Genomic DNA, 24,452 nt, shown 5'->3' on the forward strand with positions numbered 1-24,452 from the left:
CCCCGTTAATCATCCCCTGCTGCCCATGGTGCGTCTGAGGCGCGGCCTGGGGAGCGGGACGTGACCGTCTCTTGCTGCCCGGTCGCTGCCGCACATGGTGCTGGCGGGTGTGATGGCTGCCTGGCCCCCTGCCAGGCGGCTGAGGTAATCTCTTCGCAGGAAGACGCAGCAAGGACGGGAGAAGGCTGGTGTTGGCGGGGCTGGGCGCTGTCTGGGAGGTGTGCGGGCGGCTGTGGTCTCGGCCGGTCCATCCGTGCCTGTGACGGGCGTTCTCTGAAGGTGCGGTCTTAGAAGGCACCTGTCAAAGGTCTTCTGAGAGAATCTGTTTTTAGGGGCTCGCTTTGACACGACTAAACAAACAGTCGTTACTAACCGAAGACTGTAATAAACTACTTTTTTTTTTAACAATAGTTTCACGTTTTGACTTGTATAAAATTTGCTCCGTGACTGAATGTAATGCAGATTTATTTTTCCACAAAGTAATGAGCATTTGTTTGATAGTGCTCACTCTCAGCTACAAGACATACCTTATATCTACAGCAACAGTAGAGGGACCTATCGATATAGCTCAGAGGCTTGTTGTGCTAATTTGACAGAAATGGATTGTTAGTTTAGGTGTGGTTTCCATTAAGTTCTGGTTCAAAGATGTTTTAAGCTTCTCTTTTTTTTTTTAATTGTGCTTTCAAAAGCAGCAGGCAAAAGGACAGTTCTCTGGGGAGTTTAATGAGCAGTGGTGTATAATATAGATAAGCTCTGAAGGTTTAGTAAGGCATAACGCACACGAGGCAAGTTTAGAATTGACTGCATGAGCTGTCTAACATGGGGGAAGGGTAGCTCTAGAGTTGTGGTGGTTTTATCTGGGCTGTAAATACAAAGATGCTTGAAGATGTTTACAGAATATTTAAAGGTGAGAGGCATTTCTCTTAGTGCTGAGGGAACTTCGATTCTGTGCTGTAGTTCTACTTTAGGCAGTGGATAAACTGAGGACCAAATTGTTATTTAGGATATATTAAATCTAATCCATATGTTAACAAAACTTCAAAAATTCACTTTCATTCACGTTCAGTGTGAACTTCTAATCTCTCTGTGGAATGTGTTGGCCAAATCATGACTTAGATTGTGAGCTTTTTTTGAGGCACGATTTGTATCTCTGTATTAAGTATAGTACCACTCAATAAATAACAGTTTGTGACAAAACTAACCAGTCTTGTTTCTGATTTGTAGCAGAAAAATCCTGTCCGCCCGGATGTATCTGTTACAGCTGGTGTGCTTACAAGGTTCATGGAACATCACCCATCTAGCTGCTGTGAGGAAAAGGGCTCTCATTCTGTATAGCCAGTCAGCAGGAGAGGTGACTTGTTCTTTTATGGTATTTAAAGCACCTAAGAATGCCTAGCTAGGCAGCCCAACGAAGAGCACAAACATTCTCACACGACGTAGGGATGATGTCTAGTGTAATGGAATGAAAAAGCTGTGCTTTTGGCAAGCCAGAGAAATCGTCTAATTTTGGTTTAAAATAGCTCTGCGTTGGAATAGGAACTTCAGGACTCAGAGTTATGCCACAATACTGAATTTTTAGATCTTAAATGTATGTCAGTGTTAGCTGGCCCTGAGACTTCAAGATAGCTTGGCTATACTGGATCCTTGCAGCTATGCCCGATCCACAGCGCGATCCCTTATAGGGAAACAGTTGAAATGAGTGGAAGAAATGAGCAGTGAACTTTTCTGTTGTGAACCACTTTACCAGGAGCCACTCTGTTAACTTGACAAAGTGAACGCTTTAGAAGCTCTAAAATGAGACAATCGTAGTAAATCCTTTTAGTATCTAATCTATCTAGCAACCTGGTATAGTGGAAGGTGTCCCTGCCCATGGCAGGGGGGTTGGAACTAGGTGGTCTTTGAGGTCCCTTCCAACTCAAACCATTCCATGATTCTATGATCTCTGTCTAAATATGACAAGCTGTAAGGTAGAATTTTTTTTCACATCATTGTTCAAAGCAGCAATACTTGTCTTATGTGTACTTTCTTAGTGTCAAAGGTCTTGTAGATGTGGTACAGGAGACTGACCTGCAGATAGGTATTTTGGACTTGGCTCGTGCAAATTAGCGCAAGGCTTATTCATTTAAAAACAGTTAACACAAAAGCATCTAGGCACTCTAAGTGTGACACTGGTCTTTGGTAATATGTAATTCTAGAGTTTAGGTGATGGTTGTAAGTAAATTAGAAAAAATAATGTACTTTAAAATGTCTCCGGTGTATTAGTTGCAGAATGTACAGAAATTTTGCCCAAAGTCTTCCATATATGTGGCATTCAATAGCAAAAGGCAAGTACAGGAATGTCTGTATCTTACAGTATTCGTTACAAGAACAGTAGAGTAAGTAGCAGCCAAATAAAATTGTCGAATATATCGTGTGGCTTCCTTGAAGAGAGACAAAATAATGAGAGATTTCTGGGATAAGTAAGACATTTTAATTCTGTTCAGTAGTCACATGTTGATCTTGACATACTGCATTTACACTTAGATAAAAGAACTCAGCATACATGTAGAATCACAGCCAAAATATTCTAGAAATAGTAAAAATACTGATTCTTGTTCTGACACCAAGCTTCTTTGTATGTACTATGCTACTCTGTCAGACTTTGCAGATGTTTAGGAGACTTTTAGCTGCTTTTATTTTTATCTCAAGTGTTTACTTCCCCTTTTTTTAAAACGTTCTTCCCCTTGGTGTTTCTATTCTGTAAGTAAATAGGCAACATTTTTGCAGTGGTGGTTGAGCAAGCATCTGCCTTGCAGTTCAGAACCTCTGTCTGTGTGGAACTGCTGTACTTCTGTACAAACGAAGGTCAGATGTGTGCTTCCCACAGAGCTTTGTTATCTAAGTGATTGCAGAGTGCTCAGGCGAGCGTGGTAGTAAGTCGTGCAGTACTTAGTGTGCAGGTATAAAGGAAAAAAATCCCAATGAAATGGGAAGCTGACAGCAGAAAAGTTCAGTCAGTAAATAGTCGGATTATAAAAATGAAAGGTCAAACCTTCTTTCCTAGTCATGGAGAAAAAGCTTGACTGTTAGCTATCAGCAATAAGATCCTTTGTATTTATTATTGTATATATATGTGTGTGTATGAGAGAGAAAACAAAAAAAACCCCACTACCCAAACAAAAACACCTGGTAATGCTAAATGTCCCTACAGTGTCCCCAGCTCTGGCATGTTCCTGTCCTGTGTTCAGAAAAATTGGTATTTAGTTATTCAGGCATAACTCTGCATTCTGTTTCTCACCAGTTCCTTGTGAGTGTTGCTGCTGGAGGAAACAATGTTTATCAACCCTCAGGAAGCCTCAATTAGCACATTATATCCACTGAAGTTTAGTAGTGGTTTCTTGAGTCTGGTATGGGTGTGTTTTGCAGCAGTGCAGTATCTCTTCTGGCCATGAATAATCATGAAAATATTTGTGACGTAGAGTACTCTGTCATAAATATTCGTGTGAGAAAAATCTCGGAATTAGGTTTCCTGTCAGCTCTGCAGCTAACAATATTCACTTTGTAGTTGCTTTTTTCCAGCAACACCAGTAAAATGATGTTATTTATGTGCTCAGCTTGTCAGAGAAGCTCTTGTTAGCAGCTTCAGAGGTCTCCAGGGAGAAGTAGTCCCATTTTTACTGAATAAACTGTGTCCAGACTTTGTTGTGCTTTGTGGCTGCAGACCTTAACTACAGTCCCCTGTGCCATAAAGTGTGTGCAGCAATCAGCGATGCATGAAGTGATGTGTGTGACGAGCAGCCTAGCACCCAGAGCAGAGGTTGTACTTCTCCACCGATGTAACTGCTGCCTTCATTCTTGGCTCTGCGGGGGTGTTTTGGCAGGCATCATGCAGTCTTTTAATTCCAAACCTAAAATGTTCCTGTTTTGAAGACTGATTTGGTAGTCTTGAATTCGGACAGAATAAAGGGTGTATTGTAAGAGACTATTTTTATTCTTTCTGGTATGTAATTTTCTGTTACGACAGCTAACATATTTGTATCAAATGTTACTGCTAGAGAATTTAGCAACTATGGAAGAAGAGTGCCTGTTGCTAGGGGTTACTTCAGATTGGATTCTAAAGCTGTTTTTTGCATGTTCTGTCACGTGCTGTTACATTGTCTGAACATAGATGTTTAATTTCTCTTCTGTTACCCAGCAAAGGGATGCAAGATATGGAATTTCATTACAGATCCACTTAAATTCCTGTTTTATGCCGAGGGACTACAGGCTCACGTTGGTGACAATAGTGAGGCTGTTACAGCTGCATTGGGGAAGTCACGCAGCGTTGCAAAACAATAGTGCACAGTACTACAGAGAAAAGCAGCTTCAGTTTAGATGTCGCCAAGGACTTCAGCTGTCATCATCTGCAATCAAGCCATAAGTCTGTCTGTTAAAACTTGAAGTAGATGCTTGAAGCCGAATGAGAATTTAGTTACTGTTCTGGTAGAAATGTTACACAGCTGCTGAAGGACACCATCCTTGCATGTTTTCAAAAATAAGTTTGTCTCTGAGTGCCAGCAGTAAAGGCAAAGGGTTAGATCTACCTGTGAGTAATTGAACCTTCTGTTTTGGGCTTTATAAGTAACTTTTTGTGACGGGCACAAGACACAAGTTAGAACTAGAAATGTATCCTCTGCATATACACGTATGGGCTACGTTAGTGTATTCGTCATTCCAGTATCGTAAACTTAAATTTTTTAGAACTTTGTGCTTTTTAACTGGCTTCCAAGTTATCTCTACAGCATGCAGCTTTTTTCCCTGGCTTCTGAGCTGTAGGTGTTATTACTGAGGTAAATGTTTTATCTGTGGAAGCTTTGATCTTTCAAGGTGACATGTTTTCTCTAAAGGATTGGAAGAGTGCTGTTCTGTGTAAATACAGTCAGTCTCCAGTTCACAGAGCAAATACAGCTTTAGTGTTTCTGAAAGAAACTGAAGTTGGAAACATTTAAACTTGCATCTGAATCTCTAAACATTTTGTATTTTTCCTAATAGAGTCAAATCTTTGTTCATAAATCAAAAACTATGTATTTTAGGGAGTGACAATTACATATTTCATTGCTATTAAAACGAACAGGAGAAAAAGTCTTTCAAGTAACGTTTCAAAGAGGTTGCATGTTGAAGAACCTTACTGCAGTATTCCAAGTAAGTTAAGCTTCTGAAACAGAAGGTATTTAACTTCTGTTACCTGCTTTGGGGCAACAGTGTGGTTACTTTTCCAGCCTTTTGTGATACAGACTGGGAGTAAACATACACCGGAGAGGTGTCTGATGCTATCCATCTCTAAGATGCCAACAGACGATGAAGTTGGAGAGCTGAAATAGGCTATTTCACTTTGCCAAAGATAACTAACTTCGGTTGGATTAATTTCTCCATACCTGTGTTAGTAGATTCAGGGTTTTCTTGGCTTTCTGCTTTTCCAGAATTAATTTTCAGTGAGCTGTCATGGCCAATCTGAAGTAGGAATCTTTCTCACTTACGCTCCCTGTTGCTAGTTTGTATCTTGGAAGGCGTCCCCCCCTCTGCCCAAGGCTTCTTGCTGCAGAAGTAGCTACATCAAAAAGTACAGGATGGAAATAAAGCTGTTAAGAGCCATGTTCTCACATGCACAAGCTCTCTCAGTCACTGGTAAGTGGCTTGCTCAGTTTGGATTTTTACTAAAATATATCTTTCAACACTTGTAGAGATGAAAAATAGGATTCTAGTACTGATGGTGAGTCCTTGGATGTGGTCTGCCTGCCAGCATAGGTGTCACTCTCAAACCTTTCTTCCAGGGCTTTTGTTTGTCCAAATTGCCTCCATCACTTAGGGTTAACTTACTTCTCAGCCTCAGCTAACAGGACTGCAGTTGGTCAGTATTGATTCTTTTTAAAAAGTATTAATGGCCTCAGTCTTTTGAATTGAATGTTTTTAGCTCTAAGTAGCTGCTGTTGGCGAGAATCTACAGTGTGGCCAGTGTTTAAATTCTGAATTTTTCCTACTTAGCTGCCTTTTTCAAAGATACTTTTTATTTGTCTGTATGGAGGATCTTATTGCAGGTAGCTGATTTCCAGGTGGCCAGGGAGTTAGCTGAGCAATCAACACTGTGTAATGCACACTTCACCTGTAAATTACTTGCAAGACTGTTCTGTTTGCTGGAGGTTTGTACCTTCAGGGATAGGCATTCCCAGGCAGTGCTTCTGTGTAGTCTTTACTCCATGACTTACACTAATAACACTGTAAACAGAACCACTGCAATAAGCTGTGTTGTGTAACATCCAGAACTCCGAAAGAACAAAATACTCCCTTTTTGGAGAATTTAATTATTCTGGATCAACGAAAGATCTTTTATTAGTTGTGGGAGTGATCTCTTCCTTGCAAGCAGCACTACAGGGGACAAGCTGCTATGAATATAGAAACAAGCACAATTGTTTGTTAAACCAACTGACAGGAAACACATTAAGCTACATTTACTTTGATTCTGCCTCCTAAAGCAGTATTACAGATTTTTTTTTTTCTATTCCCGATGTGTATATATAGAAATATTTGGGGAAAAGCCTCTCAGGTGGTGGGCTTTGTAGGCTGTGGAAACACCTAGAGTTGGGGCTGAAACTGGGCTTTCTGTTAGCATTCTGCTAAAGTCATCTAGCACTTCCTTTGCTGCTCATGACACCTGTTGACGCAGTCTAATGCAATATAACTCTATCCTTCCCCTAAATAATGAAATTAGCAGATTTCCTGCTTCTCTAAAAGCCCTGCAAACAAGATAAATCCCACTTCCAAAAACTTAGGCATCACTTGGGTAGGTTTTGGGGTTTTGTGTGTGCATTTGGAATGCATCAGCTTCTGGGTGACTTTACTATAACTGAACCTCCTATTAATCTGCTGAAATTGGAATCTTAACGAATGTATTTTGGATATGCAGGCAATACATACACCACATGATACCTGACTTTATGCAGCAATAAACCACTCCCTGTTCCTTCTAATCTCTTATGTGGCGTGGCTTACCGTGTCACCTAAAATGGTGTTTTCAGTGGGTAGTTCTTACACTGTCTTTAGGCAAGACTTCCCAGGATTTCAGTTTTCCCTGTGTCCAACTATATGAGTGTGTTTGCACTATAAACAATGTGATGCTGCTGCCTCCTTTATTCTGGTTGTCCATTTTTGGTTGGCACAGCAACTTGCAAGAGCCATTTTTAAATAACTGTTTCCGAGTCCTTTAATAGCAATGTACTGAAGACCAAAGAGCACTGCCTGGTGGTTGCTTATTCCGTCTGGAAACAGGAGAGTTGGTTGGAGCTTGGTTGTAGATCGCGTGTTCTCAAACACTACAATGTATTTAGTGGACAAACAGTAAAGCTATACTCTTACCTCTTCTACCACCTGTTTTCTGCAACTCTGTATAATTAGACCTAATAAGCAGCAAGATCATCTGTGATGGAAAGTTACAAGCCCTTGGAGTCTCAAAATAGCTCTCAGTTCTTGAGTAAAAGTAACTTCCTTGCTGCACATAACTTGAAAAACTGGTGGGTGGAGGAAAAGCTAGTCCCTGTCTTATAGGTGTACGCAACTGAAGAAAGAAAATGAGGGGGAGAGAACAGACTCCATGCTGGTTTTGGTGCTATTGCAGTCTTGGAATTGTCATGACAACTAATACCATTTCTCTTCAATATCTAGAAACTGTGCGCTTTATTTTAAGGTCATGATTATCTTCTAGGTGATAAATGCTTAAGATGCATTGTTGAATCCCCTTCAGTTTTATCTTAAGGAAGAGACTTGCAAAACAGCGTATGTAGTTATTCCGAATCTCCTTCCTAAGGGTGACTTGGACCAGACAGCATCCCAAGCAGTATTGGTCTGTAGGGACGGTCACACTTTCCGCATGTGGGGCACTTAACCTCAGGCCATCAAGCTATTTTTGGTGATGAGAAGCAAATAAAACAACGTGAGGCTTGGCATACTTCAGATCTGTGTGAGACAAATTCTGTGTGTCTCTGTGAGCGTCAGTGCTGAATGCAGATTAGTCGTGTTTCTTTTGGAGATACCTTATGGATATCTCCCACGCAGGAAACTTTACATATGGGTTACTTCTATGAGCTGTTCCTTTATGAGCTTCTAACAGCTCAACCTTACTATCATTTCATCAGCAGTACTAGTCAGTTGTGATGAAGATATTATCCAAACCAGTTAATTTTTATGGCTATTTAAGGTAGTACAGGCAGTGACAATTGATCATCCTGATGCCGTACCCTAAACTTGATTTTTGAACTCTGCAAGTCCAGATGTGTATTCTAAAATCTGTCCTGGTGTAGTCATGGAGATGTATGTACATACAATAGATACTGGAGCCTGGTTTGCTGTTGTGTTTTGTTTTTTTTTTTTTTTAATTTGTCATCTGCAGTTCACCATAGTCCCCTTCTTAATTCTCTTTAACAAGGCTTCTGTGTGTGGACTTGCTGACTAAATAAGTGCAACAGGGAACGTGACACAACCAGTTCTATTAAATATCAGAGCAGTGATTCATCAGGTGCTGAGTAACAGTCAGTGGATGTGTGAGAATTAAAGAGAGAGGAAGCATCTTAACGTACACCCTACTTGTGTCACTGCTGGATCTGTGTATTTCTAAAATGATCCTTGGTGGAGGGATGACTTTAAGCTGAAAGATGAGCTCGTCTGTACAGTCTTACTTTCTGGTGTTCTGGTAAAGCCTGTGCTTTGGGTCTTAAGCAACAGCACATGCCATTAAAACTCTGAACGTAAAACGTTTCAGCGTGGCAAGAACTGCAGTTCTGCATTCCAAGTGGGAATCTGACTTTCTGCTCTATTACATATTCCCATAAATGGCCAGAGTCTGGACTAAGTAGGTTACTTGTGGAGCCTGAAGCAAGAAGTGCTGCTTGGTAGTGGCTAATTTATGCTTTTTCTGGTATCTTCAGAACTGAAACTTCCCAGTACTTTGAGCAGAACAATCCCAATGAGACTGTTAAGAGTCACCTCTTGCTCACATCTCCGATACAGAAACTTCTGCCCTGCCCATTTGTTAGCCCTGCAATATGTTTTCACATTTCAGTGTTACGCTGAGGGTATCATTGACCATTTTCGAGCCAATTCTAAAAGCTAAATTTCATTTCAAGGAGAGGGATCCAAGCCCTGTTTTTATAGGAAGGCATGCTGCTTCTGCTGCTGAAGGCTGGTTCTGGGAGCCTTCAGAGGTCACTGGTGCAGACCCCTGTTCTTAAGGCTATCATACTGGGCCTGCATGTGTTGCAAGCAGCTCTGAACTGAGTTGGCCAACTGGGCTGCCCTAGTCTGGCATGTTACGAGACTCACTGTCCTCAGAGCGAGCTTACTCAAAAGTAGTAAGGCTTGAGTAGGAGCATGTGCTATCCCGTGTGTCAGGGTTCTGGAGCTTCAGCTCTGCAGACTCGGGGCATACATACTTTCTCCAGACATGCCCCAGAGCTGAAGCTACAGGAGACTGGTGGAAGCTTTCAAGTCTTTTAGCTACCCGATCAGTTTTTGTTCTCTGGGCTTAAATCAAAGTCTTCCCCCTAGATACTGTTTAAGCCTGGAGGATAAGGGAGTAGCTACAATACAGCTAGATTTCTCCCCCCTCCAGTCCTGTATTTAAAACAGAGCTTCTGCTAAAAGTAAGCCTGGGTGGGTTTTTTTTGAGATTTAATATTCTTTTATCTTGTTCTGTAACAGATCTAGTCCTCATCTCAGATCCAGCTTGAGCCCTTTGGGAGTTTAGCTTTCACCAAGTGGTTTGCCTCAGACAGCTTGATACATTTAGAAAAAAAACCCATGGTCTTCAACATTTAATCGAAGTTTAATGATGCTGTGCTGTCCCACTGCCTTTTTAAGTCTTTGTAGTCAGTGTTGCCTTCAGTAGCTGCTTCCTTCTTTTTGGAATATTTCTTCCCCTGCTCAGCTTCCACTGTTGACACAGCAACAAGCAAAATGCTAATTCTCAGTAGCAAAATTAAAGTTGTCATTTACCCTATCAGGTGTGGACTAAACTGGTGAAACGTTATGGTGGCTACTGCACAACTGTGTAATTAAGCGTTCTGAAGTGACTAGCTTCAGAGTAGTAAGTTAATTGTTAAATGCAATGTGGTTGTCTCATTGGTTATCCAGTTGGAACTGCAACCAGGCTAAGGCTACAAAAATAGCTGTAATGGGGCGTTTGCAGTAGTTGTTCTGCTGAAATGGGAGTCCTTCTGGACTAGAAAACTATTCTACTGTTCTCTGGGCCTTATTATTAAAAGGTAGCAATGCTTAATTTCGGATCGAATAGGAGCCTGCTAGCTTTCTGTTTCTGAAGCCAAGGGAAACTTCAATACTAAAAATAGCTTATTCAGCATTTTCCTGCTTTTTTTCTTCCTTGACCTCCCCCTCTCCTGAATAAGTGCAAATATTTTTTCCCCACCTAATACTCACTTTTTTCCTCTTTCCCCATCTGCAGTCAATGGAAACAGAAGTAACAAGATTTTTTTTCCTTACCAAAGATAAAGATCAATTCTCATGAGCAGGTTAAGCCTATTCCCTGATAACTTAGTGATTTAATTTGGAAGAGATCCTGACAGTAATAATCACCTTGGTGTTAAGGAAACGTTGCCATGACAGGCAAGACTGCTGACTGCAAGACTACATACTTCGAATGTACTACTACGCACTGCAAAATGCACGTACTCTTGAATTTACACCTTTCCACCCAAGCAACAAATCAGCGCATGGTTCTTCAAAGGAGCTTTTTAGGTAGCTACTTACTAGAGAACATGGCAACTTGGAAATCCTCAATAAGCAAGCAGGTGGCTCTGTTCCTACCTGTATCCTTTCACATACTGTAGAACATCTTCCTTCTGCTTTATCTAGTAAATACAGCTGATTTTGCTCTTCTCACTTAACCCTGAAACCTGACTTGTGTACCTTGTTAAACTTCCTGCCCCTAATTCCGAATGGCTGTCACTGGAAGGATTGGATGGACTTGTGTCACCACATGTAAGGATGGCTTGTAACTTCCATTTAGCCGTTTCTATGCAACGCTTTAGGTACAGAATAGTGAGGAGAATCGGGTCGTTCTGCTGTCACACAGTGCGTGAAGGATCGGCCCTCACTGATGCTGAGTGCTGATGAGAGTTTCCTGCCTGGCGCTCACTAGTGACTCAAACAGCTGAATCAGCAGGAAACTTCAGCAGTAAACAAATTTGGAGAAACGCAACACAGAACTGAAGGCTGACTCAGTGTAACTGGGATGCTGCTGCCTCAGGAGGAGACACTGAAGGAGGCTGTTGGTCATGATTAGTGTTGTCTCAGGCAGGCCTGATCAAGAGCTCCAGCAGCCTCTGAAAGCTCTGCCTAGCTGGAGAGGCAGGAGTTCGGGTGGCTTGATTCCAGCTGAAGCCTGAGACAGGCACTAAGTATCAAGACAGACCCATCTATCTCTCTTGGCTTTCCCTTGCCACAAAAAGGAAGTAGAACCTGTATCTTGTAATCCTATTGGAAAAGAGACTGTGGAAGGCCCGGTGTTTTTTTTAAAAGGAAAAAAACTGTATTAAAAAAATAAACCCCTAACGGATAGCTTTTGTTTCAAGGGCTGGTGATCATTAATGTGTCATACTAAAGCTGAAGAGTTTGATTCATTCAAAAAGTATGCATTTTAGATTAAAATGACCATTAGAATTTTAACTTCATGTACAAACAAAACTCCCAATTTTAACTGAGTTTTAAGGTGGTGAACAGAACAACTTGTTACCTCAGGACTCTGAAGTGACTATCATAGTCTTTTTTCCTGGGAAGTGGGGAAAGCAAGCAGGAAAGCTTTTGAGAAGGTCACCTATTGATAAAACTGATTCAGAAGTGGTTTAAGAAACTAAACCTGAATAAAGTTGTTTAAAAAGTTTGGCTCTTCAAGCATTAATTCCAGTTACACTGCTTAATAGATCTCACAGCTTTAGAACTTACTAGAAGCACTATTTTAAATTGAATTAGTTTTTAATTTTTCCTACTCTGCAGACAAGCCTAAACTTAATACTTGAGATTAAAGTTCCTTTTCCTGACCTCTTTATTACGTAGGCTGTTTGGAGTTGTCAGCTGTGTGCATCACCTTAACCTGTAACCAGGCATGTTCTCATCTCTCCTGCCAAGCAGTCACAGGCTGTGGCTGTGAATGAACTCCAACTTATGACATTGGTTAATCAAGGAATAACTAAGTATTAGTTTTTAGTATTAAATTCTGCAGTATAAATAAGAGACTTGGTCATTTTTTAAGCAGATTTGTTTTTCTGTACCCAGCCTGGCTTAAATAGAGTGCTGTTAAGAAAGAAGCAACACCAGCCTGATAATGTCTTTCCTTCTGAATGTCTGTTTGGTGCAGAGTACAGCTGCTTCTTGATGATGCTGACCTGTGTACTCTTTTGAAATAAAAGCTAACAGACAGTAAAATGGAAAATTTATTAGTGCAAGTTGGTCACGCAGTTTCTTCCAACAAGTACATGATACTATCCCATGCTTAATACATTATAAACAAACCTGTTCTAAGTTAGCAAAAGTGGAACTTGTCTTGAAGTAACAATGTGTTACATATTGTCATCATCTGATTCATCTTCCTCTTTCAAAGATTCCTATTTTAAAAAAAAGTTTAATTAAAAAATAGATTAACAGTTGTGTTATAATTCTTCCTATAAGCAGCAAAATGAGTTTTGTTTTAGTTTTACAATCCTCTCAATCTGTCCAAAACCTCATATTTGGCAAGCTAGTTCACACTAGGTATGAAGGTAGGAGGTAATGCTGAGCACCATCCTTACTCTCAGAGCAAATGCAAAGCTGTTAAATGCTGGAAGTCTAACCTTCTCCAAGTGGCTATCTTTAAAAACTCTTCTAGGCAACATGACTTACTACCTCTCCTACTCACTTACACCATTGTGGAAGAGTTAATCCATTCACTTTTGAAGGAGAAACATGCCACCCGTGCAAACCTGCTGGATTACACTGGCTTTGTAAGAACCAACCCTGGATTACGCTGTGAAGTTCACCATTCTCCCTTCAGAACGTCAGCTAATGCTTAAGTGATGCGTGTTGTAACTACACGTTTTCCAGCCATTGCAGCAGCACAAGCCCAACTTTCAGGTAGTTCCTTCTACTAATGAAGCACTGAAACATCACTCAAGTCAGACCTTACCTTGGCATATTTTTCTGCTTCCTCCCTGATGTCTTTGGGAACAATTTCATGTTTTCCATTGGTTACTGCCAATAAAAAAGGAGTACATCTTAAGTAGAATTCACACAAAGACCTTGACATACAGAGTGAAGTTAAGAAGCAGTGTTTTCACTCTAGTTACAGAGTTACACATTTTCTATAGTGTTTATAGAAATTACAGAAATGCATTACTTTCTCCAACCCAGCTGAGTTCCAGCTCAAAAGCTTTATCCTTTACTTCATCGTGAACTATGTAGATTCTGGAAGGAAGAGAGAAAGTACAGATTAGAACAGACTGATCAATAGCCTAGATATACTTTCTTCATTTCATAGATTTTCTTTTTTCCTGTTGAAGTACTCTTCTTATAGTTAACAGAAGCTCTCCCCATGCTTTCTCCACTGCCCACATACACACAAAAAACCCCAGAGAATTTTCCAGGCTTAATTGCGAGTATAACAATACCTTACATGATTAAAGCCAAGATGCAGGTCAAGATGCTCAAGTTATCCTAGTTAGAACAAACATCAAGATTCAAATACTGCAGAATCAAGGCTATGTCATCATTGCCTGCTTCTGCTGGATAATACAGTTTGGGGTGTCCTGTATTTCTCCTGTAAATCTTATTCCACTTTACACTTAAGACACTGTAGCATCTGGTTTCTAATGAGAAGCCCGTACAAACATCTCCACGTGGACTGACATGCTTCTGTGGCAAACACGATGGTGATCAGAATTTAAACAAGTGGTATTACAGCATATGCAGCATCATCCAGAATAGTACATCACTCCTTCCTCTGGGATAAAAATGCCACCCTGTAACAGCAATACTGGTTTGATTGCATCATAGTATTCAGTCCTCGGTGGCAGAACACGTAAACAAACTGTAACAACCCTGAGTGAGACATAGAACAATAGTAGAACTTAAATAACCTGTGGCTTTACTTGTTGAGAAGATGATTGTATTCCTTAGTTTGCTTCAGAAAGCATTAATAAGTCAAAAGCTGAGAAATACCAGCTATTTCTAGACAACATAGAAAGCCTGGAGATAGCAGAGGAAAGAAGGATACCTTCAGCACCACACTAAATACAAAAAAAAAACAAAGTTAATGTTGGTGTCCAGCAAAATACCTGCTGCCATGAGAGCCTCAAACTCTGAAATAAACTCACATGCTGCAACACCAAAGACAGAAGCATATTTATTACGTCTTTATAACCTAAGCAATAGCCATGGTTATGTATAGTTATATATCTCCATGGTTATGTATCTCCAATAGCTGGAGATTACAGTTTTGCAGCTGCAGATTATTTAATTTGTGACAAGCACAGAACATGTCCGTACAGCAGTAAAACGTAGTGTTGTAGATACCTGAAAGGATACTTGTATTTGTTTGAAGATACACTGATTCACAAAGTATTTTCAAGATAATTTTCTACAGGCCAATTCATGCTCTACCCAGCAGGAAGCCTTCTCTCTTCCTGGTGTCTTTTTTCCCCTCACTAGTACTTGATTTACTGAATGGGACCTTTTTCCCTTTAAGTACACTATCTTTACACAGAGTTTGTGGGATGTTATTAGTGACTACAGGTAACTCTGTCACTGATGTGTTGTTCTAAGTTGCATCAGTAAGTAGTAAATCAAATATTTCCAGTCTTTTCATGTGGTATCAAGGTTAATTCTTTAAATGAGACCCCCTATATCCTATATACATCTTTAAACAGGGAGTTATGCTTTGCTGCTTTCCTAAGCACCTGAGTCTTTTTTTGAGCAAACAGGAAGGCTGGGTCAGAGACCTCAGCTCCGTTTGGGAACTGCTGCTTAATGTCTGAAGCATCAGTTCATTGTTCAACCTGCACAACAAAGTGTGCAGCTCGCTCTTCAGAATCAGGACACCACGGAGCTTCTCCCACCTGTCACCTGTTCTATGTATTTTGGAACCAGCTACTATATTCAGACAGTTTAACCTCTAATCCACTGCTGCTACAAGTTGCACCTATAAAAAGTAGCAGATGGGACCAAAAGGCATATTTTTCACATCTTTCAGTATTTTTCAGTACTGAGTAGCATATCTCATCTCACAAGAAGAGAAAAAACGTTAAGAGCAGAAGACACTAGAGTCAGCTTGAGCACTCATCTAGCAGAAGTAAAACCCGATACCTAAAGTAAAAAGGAATAGCTTCAGTTTGAAACCATAGCAAGCTCACCAGTAAGGATTTTTGTCGAGTTGGAAAAACAGGTTGGAGACTTACATTTTTGCAACCTCTTTAACAACATCACGGCAGGTCATTTCCTTCATCTGTAGACAAAAAAATACATAGCTTAAGAGAAGATACTCTTTTCCATTTCCACAAGGCCAGTACATGGATGGCTGCACACATGCCTAATGAGCATACTGTTCAGTAGTGATAAAAATGACAAAAAGTTAAAACTAGAACCAAATTTATTCTCTGTGATGTGTGTCTCAGCCTGCTACATCGAAGTCATTCTTCCAGTGAAGAGTTTTCTATGGAAACTTGTAAAACTGTTACGTGGAACTTGCGCGGTTCAAAGCGCTCATTAGCTGGAAGCCTCGAAGCTGAACGGATAAACGTGAGCACTGAAAAAGCCTGACTTGTTCCTAGGTGCTTTATGATCAGCTGACATAAAATAATCACAGGTACCCTATGGGGGAGGCACCATATTTTCATGTATGATATTCATATTCTTTCTAGGCAGTATAGTCATATTTTCAGTCTTGGCAACACTTTATACAAGCAATTTTGACTTTGAAGTAATGCCTGGAGAATCTTGTTCCAGTGTGAAGAACTAACTGCGTGCGTGAGAAAGGTATCAGCGTTTTGTTTTACATTTTCCTCACTGTTATATCACAGTCTTTTGCCAGTTTCACAGTTAATCAAAGCAAAGTCTCCTGCTAACTTCCATGACATCATAAATTTACGATGGTAGGTCAGATCTCTTGCCTGTCAACTCTTCTGGACTATAAAGCAGTAATACATGAAATTGTGTTCATGAAATACAGTAGATCATCTCTTCTGATCCTCAGCATGTTTTCAAAACCCCAGTATGGAGCTAGTTTTGAGCCACTGGTGAAGGAACTAAGATGACAACAGCCCCTTGTTCACGTGGAGTGTCACAGCACTTTCTGGGGTGACACGCACACCCACGGAACCAGTGGGCCAGAGAAAGAACACCCATCCCTGGTCAGACAGACATGCCATGACAGTCCCATCCCAGGAAGTTTCCTAAACTGACCGATGGCCCCAGCCCTGCCGTTTATGACACTCGATCCGTAACACAGAGCGCTGGCTGCTGTGTATAGATATAACTTGTGTCACACAGACTTTTGAATTAGTGTGTGTATTTATGGATATAAAGTCAGGAGTGAAATGGCCAGACCCAAAGGTCTGTTACTGTCATGCAGATTTACTTCAGTTTTCACTCACAAATATATCTTTTGCCCTTATCCTTTTCTCATCCCAGGTGTGTTAATTCTGCAGACAACACACCGTTAGAGTGTTTACTCTTATTGCAGGAGTTCATTAGGATTATGTCTCTGTATCAAAGAGTTGTACAGAGCACCAGAGCTGCACAAGAACTGTAGAAGAGATCAAGAGATTCAAGTACTCTCCACACGACTATGAGTGTTCCCCCAGCTGAAGATACCAGACATTTGCATAAGATGGAACAAACATGATTAATGCAGTGCCTTCTGCCTGCACTCTCAGCTACGTGTGAGGGTTTTGCACACTGTGTCCCCTCCCAGGTGCAGCATCTGCAGGACCTGCAAGGTGGGTTTCAAGTTTGGACGACCTGCTTGCCTCTTAACTTTCCACAGAATGTTAGGGATTGGAAGGGACCTCAAAGGATCATCTAGTCCAGTCCCCCTGCCCGAGCAGGACCACCTAGATCAGATCACACAAGAACGCGTCCAGGTGGGTTTGGAACATCTCCAGAGAAGCAGACTCCACAACCTCTCTGGGCAGCCTGTTCCAGTGTTCTGTTACCCTTACTGGGAAGAAGTTCTTCCTCATGTTTAAGCAGAACCTCCTGTGTTCCAGCTTATATCCATTTCCCCTTGTCCTATCATTGGATGCCAGTGAGAAGAGCCTGGCTCCATCTTCATGGCAGTCACCCTTTACATATTTATAAACATTCATGAGGTCCCCCCTCAGTCTCCTCTTCTCCAAGCTAAAGAGACCCAGCTCCCTCAGCCTTTCCTCATAAGGGAGATGCTCCACTCCCTTCATCATCCTTGTGGCCCTGCGCTGGGCTCTCTCAAGCAGTTCCTTGTCCTTCTTGAACAGAGGGGCCCAGAACTGGACACAATATTCCAGATGCGGCCTCACCAGGGCAGAGTAGAAGAACCTCTCTTTCCACATGTAGTCGTCTCTTCCCCAGGGACCAACCTCAGTTAACAGGCTACTGTAGGTCCTGTCACCCCACAAAAGCTTTTGCACTTCTGTCTTTTCCCTGTTTCAGTTTTGACAAACTCATCTCGTCCAAAGTAACTGTGGCCTGGACACCCGCCCAGGCTGCGGCTAACAAAAGGCATCAGCACGCGAGACTGGGCTTGCTTCACACGGCTGGGACCAGATCTCACGTGTTACTGGAGACCTTCTGCAAACAGGCTGTTAAATAAATAAATGGTCAGCCCACATGGCACACCACTGCTCCCAGGTACTGCATTTTGCAGGCTCTTCTGTAAAGTTCAAGCAATAAACATCCCTATTTGCTGTACAAAAATCAGGGAATAAACACAAGTTTTTTAAAATCCCAGCAGGGCACAGAAATTGAATTTTTTGGGTAGATTACGTATTACCCAACATACTACCTTTCTGCCAGTTTGCACACATGGAAATTGAAACTGTGACTTCTCAGACACCAAGATTCCCTGTATCGAGATCAGATGATCTTGCAGGCTTCTTACTTTTAATTTGGTATCCAAGCACCTGACCAGACTCAGGACTGAATGAAGCAAGTCTAGGAACATTTTAATTTTCCTGTCATTTTTAGTTGTGATGCTACAACACCACAAAAAAAGACTTCTTGCGATGCTACAACACCACAAAAACACCACCATATGAACTCTGACCCTTTCCGTGAACAGCTCTGATTTATGGTTTTGGTCTGCAGAAGTACAACATGGAAGCAGAGAATGAAGTAAGAATGACATGAGACAGACCAGGAGTAGGGTTGTCTCATGTTAAATGTCTCCAGCTCCCAGGGTATCAGATACTAAAACACAGGAGAAGGATAGAAGTCTTTTAGGATTCTGACATGGTTCTAAATCAGCTTAAGGCACGCTTCAGGATGTTTCAGTAGTCTTCTCTCCACAGACCAATTCTACACAGCCAACTGCTTGCGTCCTCATTCAGAAGGCTGTGAAACAACCCTGTGTGCATTCACGGAATTGTCCTCTGACACTTCACAAGTCACAGTATTGTGCAAGCAGGAAATGCTGGGCAGAAACAGCTCTGTTTGGTAATAACGATGGTGTGGTGTGTAGCTGTGCTCCTCCTAGTGTTCACAGCACCAAAGTCCTTCTCCTTGGACACGTGAAGATGTTTTGAAAGGTACATTACAGGCAGCAGCAAGCAGCTACCTGAACCTATCTTTTGAATAAAGGCAGCACCTCAGCACTGGCCAGCTGGGAAACATGGTCTTACCTGGAAAGGATTTTAATTTTTCTCCATTACATTTTTCAGAGTCATAATATTCCAGAGGTTTCATATTCTGCAGTTCCACTCATTGTCCTTAACAGCTTTTTAAACAAAAGGATCATCTAAAAACACCACCCTGTACAATGCTGCCCTATGGTTTTCATTCCCAACTAAAAACTTACACTTTTACATTCACTCAGTTAGTTTGCTCACTGGCATGAGAGCGTATGTTTTCGCTTCCTGTGGTAAAAGATGTACACTCCCTACGGAATTATCATACAACATACAAGGGAATATTCCATCTGCTTCCCGTGAATTTTATATATTTTAGGCATCCAAAAAGGTAACATAATCAGCTACAAATATTTGTCTTGAAACAGCACAACAAAAATGTAACATCATACCTGAAGTTTTTCTATCTCTGTTTTTGCAGCCTGCCTGGCTTTACCAATGGCACAGCCCCAATAACCCTAAAAAAATAAACAAACAAACAATCAATATGCAAATTTAATCAAATACTAAGCCCTCTACAGCTCACTGCCACTTAGCATGTGACAACCCCCACCCTGTGCACATAGTGAGAAGCTAAAAACCAGTAAACCTTCGTATTGTTCCCTCTCAGGGACCATTCCCAAATTGTTGAACAGAACCCAACTACTACATTAAGCACTACCACTGTTGACAGGAAACAGAAGAGATCAGTAGTTCCTGAACAGAAACAGATCTGCTCAACTCACTGAAATAGATAATTTTTATTGTTATTATGGTAAATGGAAGAGCCAACTAGAATTAGAGAAGTTCTACAGGATCAAAAAAAACCCAACCACACCAAACCCACCTACTATAATAACATATTGAAGTGTAAGCACATAAAAATTAAGCACTTCTATTTCCCTCAACAGCCATGAAAAGAAAATTTAAAAAATCAGAACAGTATGAGCATGTACCGTCCTGTTTGCGATAGAGCTGGAGAGGCAGCACCACCACCAAGTAACAAAAACGTCTATTTTGACTTGACTTGCTGTGAGCAGCCAGTGTCAGAGCAACAGCCCTCTCTCATCTGCAGTATTTAGTGAACGAGGTATCACTACAATACCTGCCCTTTTCGGGCAGTGCAGGGGACTTTTCACTGGATATAGGCAGGTGGAATGAAATCCCAAATTTCTGAGAGACGAGCTTTAAAACTATTTTGTCAGAGATCGTACTTCTAAAAAATACACAGTGTGTGTTTAACAAGGACATGCAAACGAGCAAACAGCAGCTCTGTTCATTTTAAATAGTGATTCACCAGACTTCCCAGGCAGAGAGAAAAAAATTAACAGCTCTTTAGGAAAATAATAAGTGCCATTCCCAACTAGGAACTTTTAAAAGGAGAACTTACGGCAAGATGGAAATATTTTTGACACACTCACGTATGAAACTCCTGATGGATCAATCATGTACAGTTGTGCACCATCATCATCATCGTAGGACCCCAACATGAAACTGGAGGGGAAACGTGAGATGAGAAACATTTCTTCTGCCAACCCACAGAATTACAACTCAGGTTTCCTACATTCTTTTTGGAGTAAAACTCCTACTACTCTCCTGCTACGTTCTATTATGCAATTTATCTGGACAGTTGAGCATTACCGTGACAGCCAAGCACCTGCAAGTTACCAGAAACATCTTAATTACCTGTAACTAGACTGCAGATCTTGGTTTACTAGTCCCTTTGTACTAGAACTGCACAGTAGTTGTAACCTGCTCTTCAGGTATTGTGCAAGCAGGATGATTGCAGAGAAAGTTCTGCTTTCATCACTGTCACAGACTTAATAGCATCAACTCTGCAACTTCAAAATTCAGGGACAAACTGGCAATCTACCTACAAGCTTGGCATTCTGTTACAGAAATCTGAATTCTTCACCTAAGGTTTTACACACACACACAAAGAAAGAGGAAGGGAATCTGTTTGTGAGATGAATTGCAAGTTACCGATTCCAAGCTTAGCAAAAGACCTCAGACCACCAGAGTAGTTCCAGCAACTGTGGAACAGAAGACACAAATAGTGTGTTTGAAAGACTTACCTGCAGCCAAAAGGTCTGACAGCACTGTACAGCGTGTATGCATGCACATACATAGCCACTCTGTCCGCAAGATGCTAAGCGGAAAAAGAAAAAAAAAAGGAAACAAAACACTTTTTTACAGAAACAAGTAAACCTCAAGTAATAAAATGCAATTCTTCGTGTCAAGACTAAGAAGGCCAAAACCCCTGAGTGAACTGCGCCAGTTTCTTACCTTCAGTGGAATATCGTAGCCATAGTTGGATCTAAAGTTAGAAGCCTCTTCTCTAGCTATGTCTGCCAAGGAACGAGCGTCTGCCAGAAGTCCCGCTACTGCCTGAGAAGAGAAGAGAACTGTCATCAGCTGGGCCAAGCACACCTTGGAATAGCTTAATAAAATTAATGGACAAACGTCTAATTCTGTGACTTCACTGAATTCTACGTACTACTACAAGTGAATTCTGTCAAACTATCTGTCTGCTAGCAGCTCAAAACATGTCAACACCATTATATATTAATACAGAATAGACAGGATAGATTTTTTCCTCTAGGAAAATCAATAATCAAATAATCAAAAATCAATAATTACCTTCACATTAAATAGTGTCTTAGGATTTGCCACGACTACACGAACCCAAACACCACTTCACATAACAGACACTCAACAGATAGCTGTAGGCATCTGTCACACAGTACCCGCTACGTGGCATCATCCTGACATCACGGTTATGGATGAGCCAGTAATCCACACACCAGTCTAAAGAATGCAGCTGACTCTCACACTGCTGGGAAGAGAGTCTTGCAGGCAGCATGTTTTCCCCTTAACACACCTTGGTTGTTAACTGCGTAAGGAGGCACCACTTCAACACTTGTGTTTGTGTTTACATTCAAGTTTGAACAACTGGAATGCTGAAAAGCATTTCAAAAAAATTTCAAACAGCCCCAAAATATAGACATCTTCTATTTAAAATTTGGATTTTATTTCTGTATGTGTGTGCAATCAAGAAAAAATGACAGAAAACAGTAAATCCGTCCACAGAAACATTAAAATTATTTTCTTAATCTACTTATCACCGATTCAGGGATTCCTGCTTTTGAGGGGTGGTCCCTTTCCATTTGTGAAAAGCTGAAGTTAAATAGCACCCTACCATTCCAACGTGTCGATCGACATTAAAGAGCCGTTTATTGGAACCCTCTTCATACAGCTTGGACAGAACTAGCTTTTCTACTCCAAAGACCACACCATCTTTGCATCTTATCCCGATTGCTGTACTGAAAGACAAGACAAACATAAGTTTCTCACAAAACACAGAACAGAGAATTAATTAATACAAAAAAAAAGACATAATTTCCCCAAATTCGTTACAGCTCCACTTTAGCATTGAAGACAATGGGGGGGAAGCTCACTAAACCCACAAACATTTTCTTAAACGAAGGAGGACGGGGCTGCCAGAAGCCCCCACCCAAATAGTTCTGACCAGGCTATGGTGGTGGTGTTTGGAGTGAGGGCACAGCCACTGCCCTGGCCCTGAGTGGAACAGCACTGATATGGAAACCACAGACTGTTCAACCTCTCCTTTTGGTAAATTCACTCTTGGGAGATCTGGGAGATGGGGCAACTCTTTCTCTGCCCCTCAAAAAGCGCATCCTCAGGCATAAATCACCAACCATGACACAGAATCCTTTCACTGATCCTTATGTGACAGCCTGTGTCTATGATCAGACACTTGGGTGACCCAGTCCCTGCCTTGCTGATCCATCATCCCGCTGCTCCTAGAGCACAGTCGGGATTTTCACTTTACAGCGTTCCTTTGCGTGTACTCCAGGGAAGACAGACACTTGCAGAGATGCTCACGTAGCTTTAGCAGAACTTGGATTTCCTGTTTTTTGAGGAATGCATACAAAGTTGTTATCAATTTACGAGGCCCTGAGGATGTCAGTCTGTCAGTGCCTCAATTCACATCCACAAAACGGGCGTTTCAGCACTGCTACAGCTCTGCCACCATCACAGGTAAGTACCTCTCACGCAGTAGTGAGACCTGCCATCAGACTTTGCCTCTAAGCCTCAAATTTTCATTGCCCTTAACACACACGAGTAAGTTTACTGCCTTCCTTTGCGTTCTCCAGAACATGCCTGTTTCTAGGAAGCAAAAGCGATTCCTAGCAGGCAGGAAAAGAGATTTCAAGGACGTCAAAGAGATTATATGACTTTTACACTTAAATTGAAGCCTCCTCAAATGATCCTAGGGACACGGTTGCTCAGAACCAATTTTAACAAAAATTTAATTTTAATTACATTTTAACAACATAATTTTATCTTCAACGCCATCATGCTTGTCGAGTCCAAGTACACCGCTTTAAAAAAAGCCAACCAACGAACAGACAGGGATGCAGATATCTGTCTTACCTGCTGTTCTCCACAGCTTTCATAGCATATTCCACTTGAAACACTCTGCCGTCTGGAGAAAACGTGGAAGCTGACAGATCGTACTGAAGAAGAAAACACACTACTCAGGAAAAAAAAACATTGTTTCCCGGTATTTTCCGGCAAAATGCCAGACTGTCGCTTGCAGGCACCAGGAGCAGGCTGCCCCCTTCCATAAGATCCATGAACGGCCGGGAACACCCCAGCTACAAGCAGTCGTTACACCCGTGCTGGGCACACCCACACCTCAAACCACCGCGCGTTGTGCCATCCTTAAAACCTGTGGGAACTCGGCTGCGTGCCTTTCAAATCTATTTGATATTTTTGAGAAATAAATTGATCTTTAGTAACGGGAACAGATTTGAAGCGCTCAGACGGCTCGCTCCCTACTGCCCGAGCACCGCACGCGTGCGGAGCTGCGGGTCGGGACCGGCGGCAAGACGGGAGCCCCGGGAGCTCCTGCAGAGGGGCCGGCGGCCAAACCCGGCCCGGCCCGCTTCGCGCCCCAGCAGCCCCCGCCCGCGACGGGAGACCCCGGGCGACAGCCGGCCCGAGGGCCACCGCGGCGGCTCGGCCGGGGCCCGCCCGCCCGGGACGGCCTGCGCGGGGCCGCACCCCACAGAAGCAAGAGCTCGCCCCGGGGCCGCTCCCGCGGCGGCAGACCCCTCCGCGCCGGCTTCGCGCCGGCTTTACCCCGGCACCGCCCGAGCCCGACTCCGGGGAGACCCGCTCCGCTCCGCTCCCCGCCCCGCCCCCCGCTGTTGGCTTCCTCGGCCTAACGGGCCGCCGTGACTCAGCAGCGGCCGCGGCCCGCGCCCGGGCCCCGCCGCGGCGAGGCGGCAGAGCTGACAGGCCGCCCGCGCCCCGTCACCCCCCGAGGCGGCCGCGCTGCTCAGCGGGGCCGAGCACAGGGGGCGGCGCGGGGAGAGCAGCAGCCGCCCCCCTCCCTCCGTCCCTCCCTCCCCGCCGGCGTAACGCGGACCCCCCCCCCGCCGGCGCTGGGCCGGGCTGGCCGCGCCGCCACCGGGAGGCCGGGCCGCACTCACCCCGGTACCAATGGAGCTCATGGCGGCGGCGCGCTCAGCCACGGCCGGACGGAGCGCCCCCCCCCCACGCTCCCTACCACCC

General features: G+C 42.6%; 1 protein-coding gene and 1 long non-coding RNA gene across 6 annotated transcripts; one reads left to right on the plus strand and one right to left on the minus strand.

The window, feature by feature from the left end:
• Positions 1-10,484, plus strand: LOC147528644 (uncharacterized). Its single transcript, XR_015222211.1, has 3 exons — positions 1-279; positions 1,225-1,351; positions 10,466-10,484. It is a non-coding gene; the product is annotated as an uncharacterized LOC147528644 (long non-coding RNA).
• On the minus strand, positions 1,864-24,427 carry PSMA3 (proteasome 20S subunit alpha 3). Of its 5 annotated transcripts, none has more exons than XR_015222210.1 (13): positions 24,371-24,427; positions 23,307-23,389; positions 22,048-22,171; positions 21,135-21,236; positions 20,924-20,997; positions 20,270-20,342; positions 19,262-19,327; positions 15,447-15,493; positions 13,391-13,458; positions 13,181-13,245; positions 12,532-12,623; positions 5,394-5,566; positions 1,864-4,382 (listed from the first exon to the last, which is right to left on the minus strand). XR_015222210.1 is itself a non-coding variant. In XM_086613648.1 (12 exons), exons 1-11 carry the CDS (start codon positions 24,389-24,391, stop codon positions 12,579-12,581), a joined length of 768 nt encoding a protein of 255 aa, XP_086469774.1. In that variant the 5' UTR covers positions 24,392-24,427; the 3' UTR covers positions 1,864-5,566; positions 12,532-12,578. The 5 variants fall into 5 exon arrangements, 3 of the variants coding, with proteins under 3 accessions (XP_086469774.1, XP_086469775.1, XP_086469773.1); XR_015222209.1 differs by having other exon boundaries at positions 1,864-4,947; XM_086613648.1 differs by having other exon boundaries at positions 1,864-5,566.
• Positions 24,428-24,452: the final 25 nt, after the last annotated feature.

This window comes from Tauraco erythrolophus, chromosome 6 (assembly GCF_009769465.1).
Source record: "Tauraco erythrolophus isolate bTauEry1 chromosome 6, bTauEry1.pri, whole genome shotgun sequence".
NCBI classification, from domain to species: domain Eukaryota; kingdom Metazoa; phylum Chordata; class Aves; order Musophagiformes; family Musophagidae; genus Tauraco; species Tauraco erythrolophus.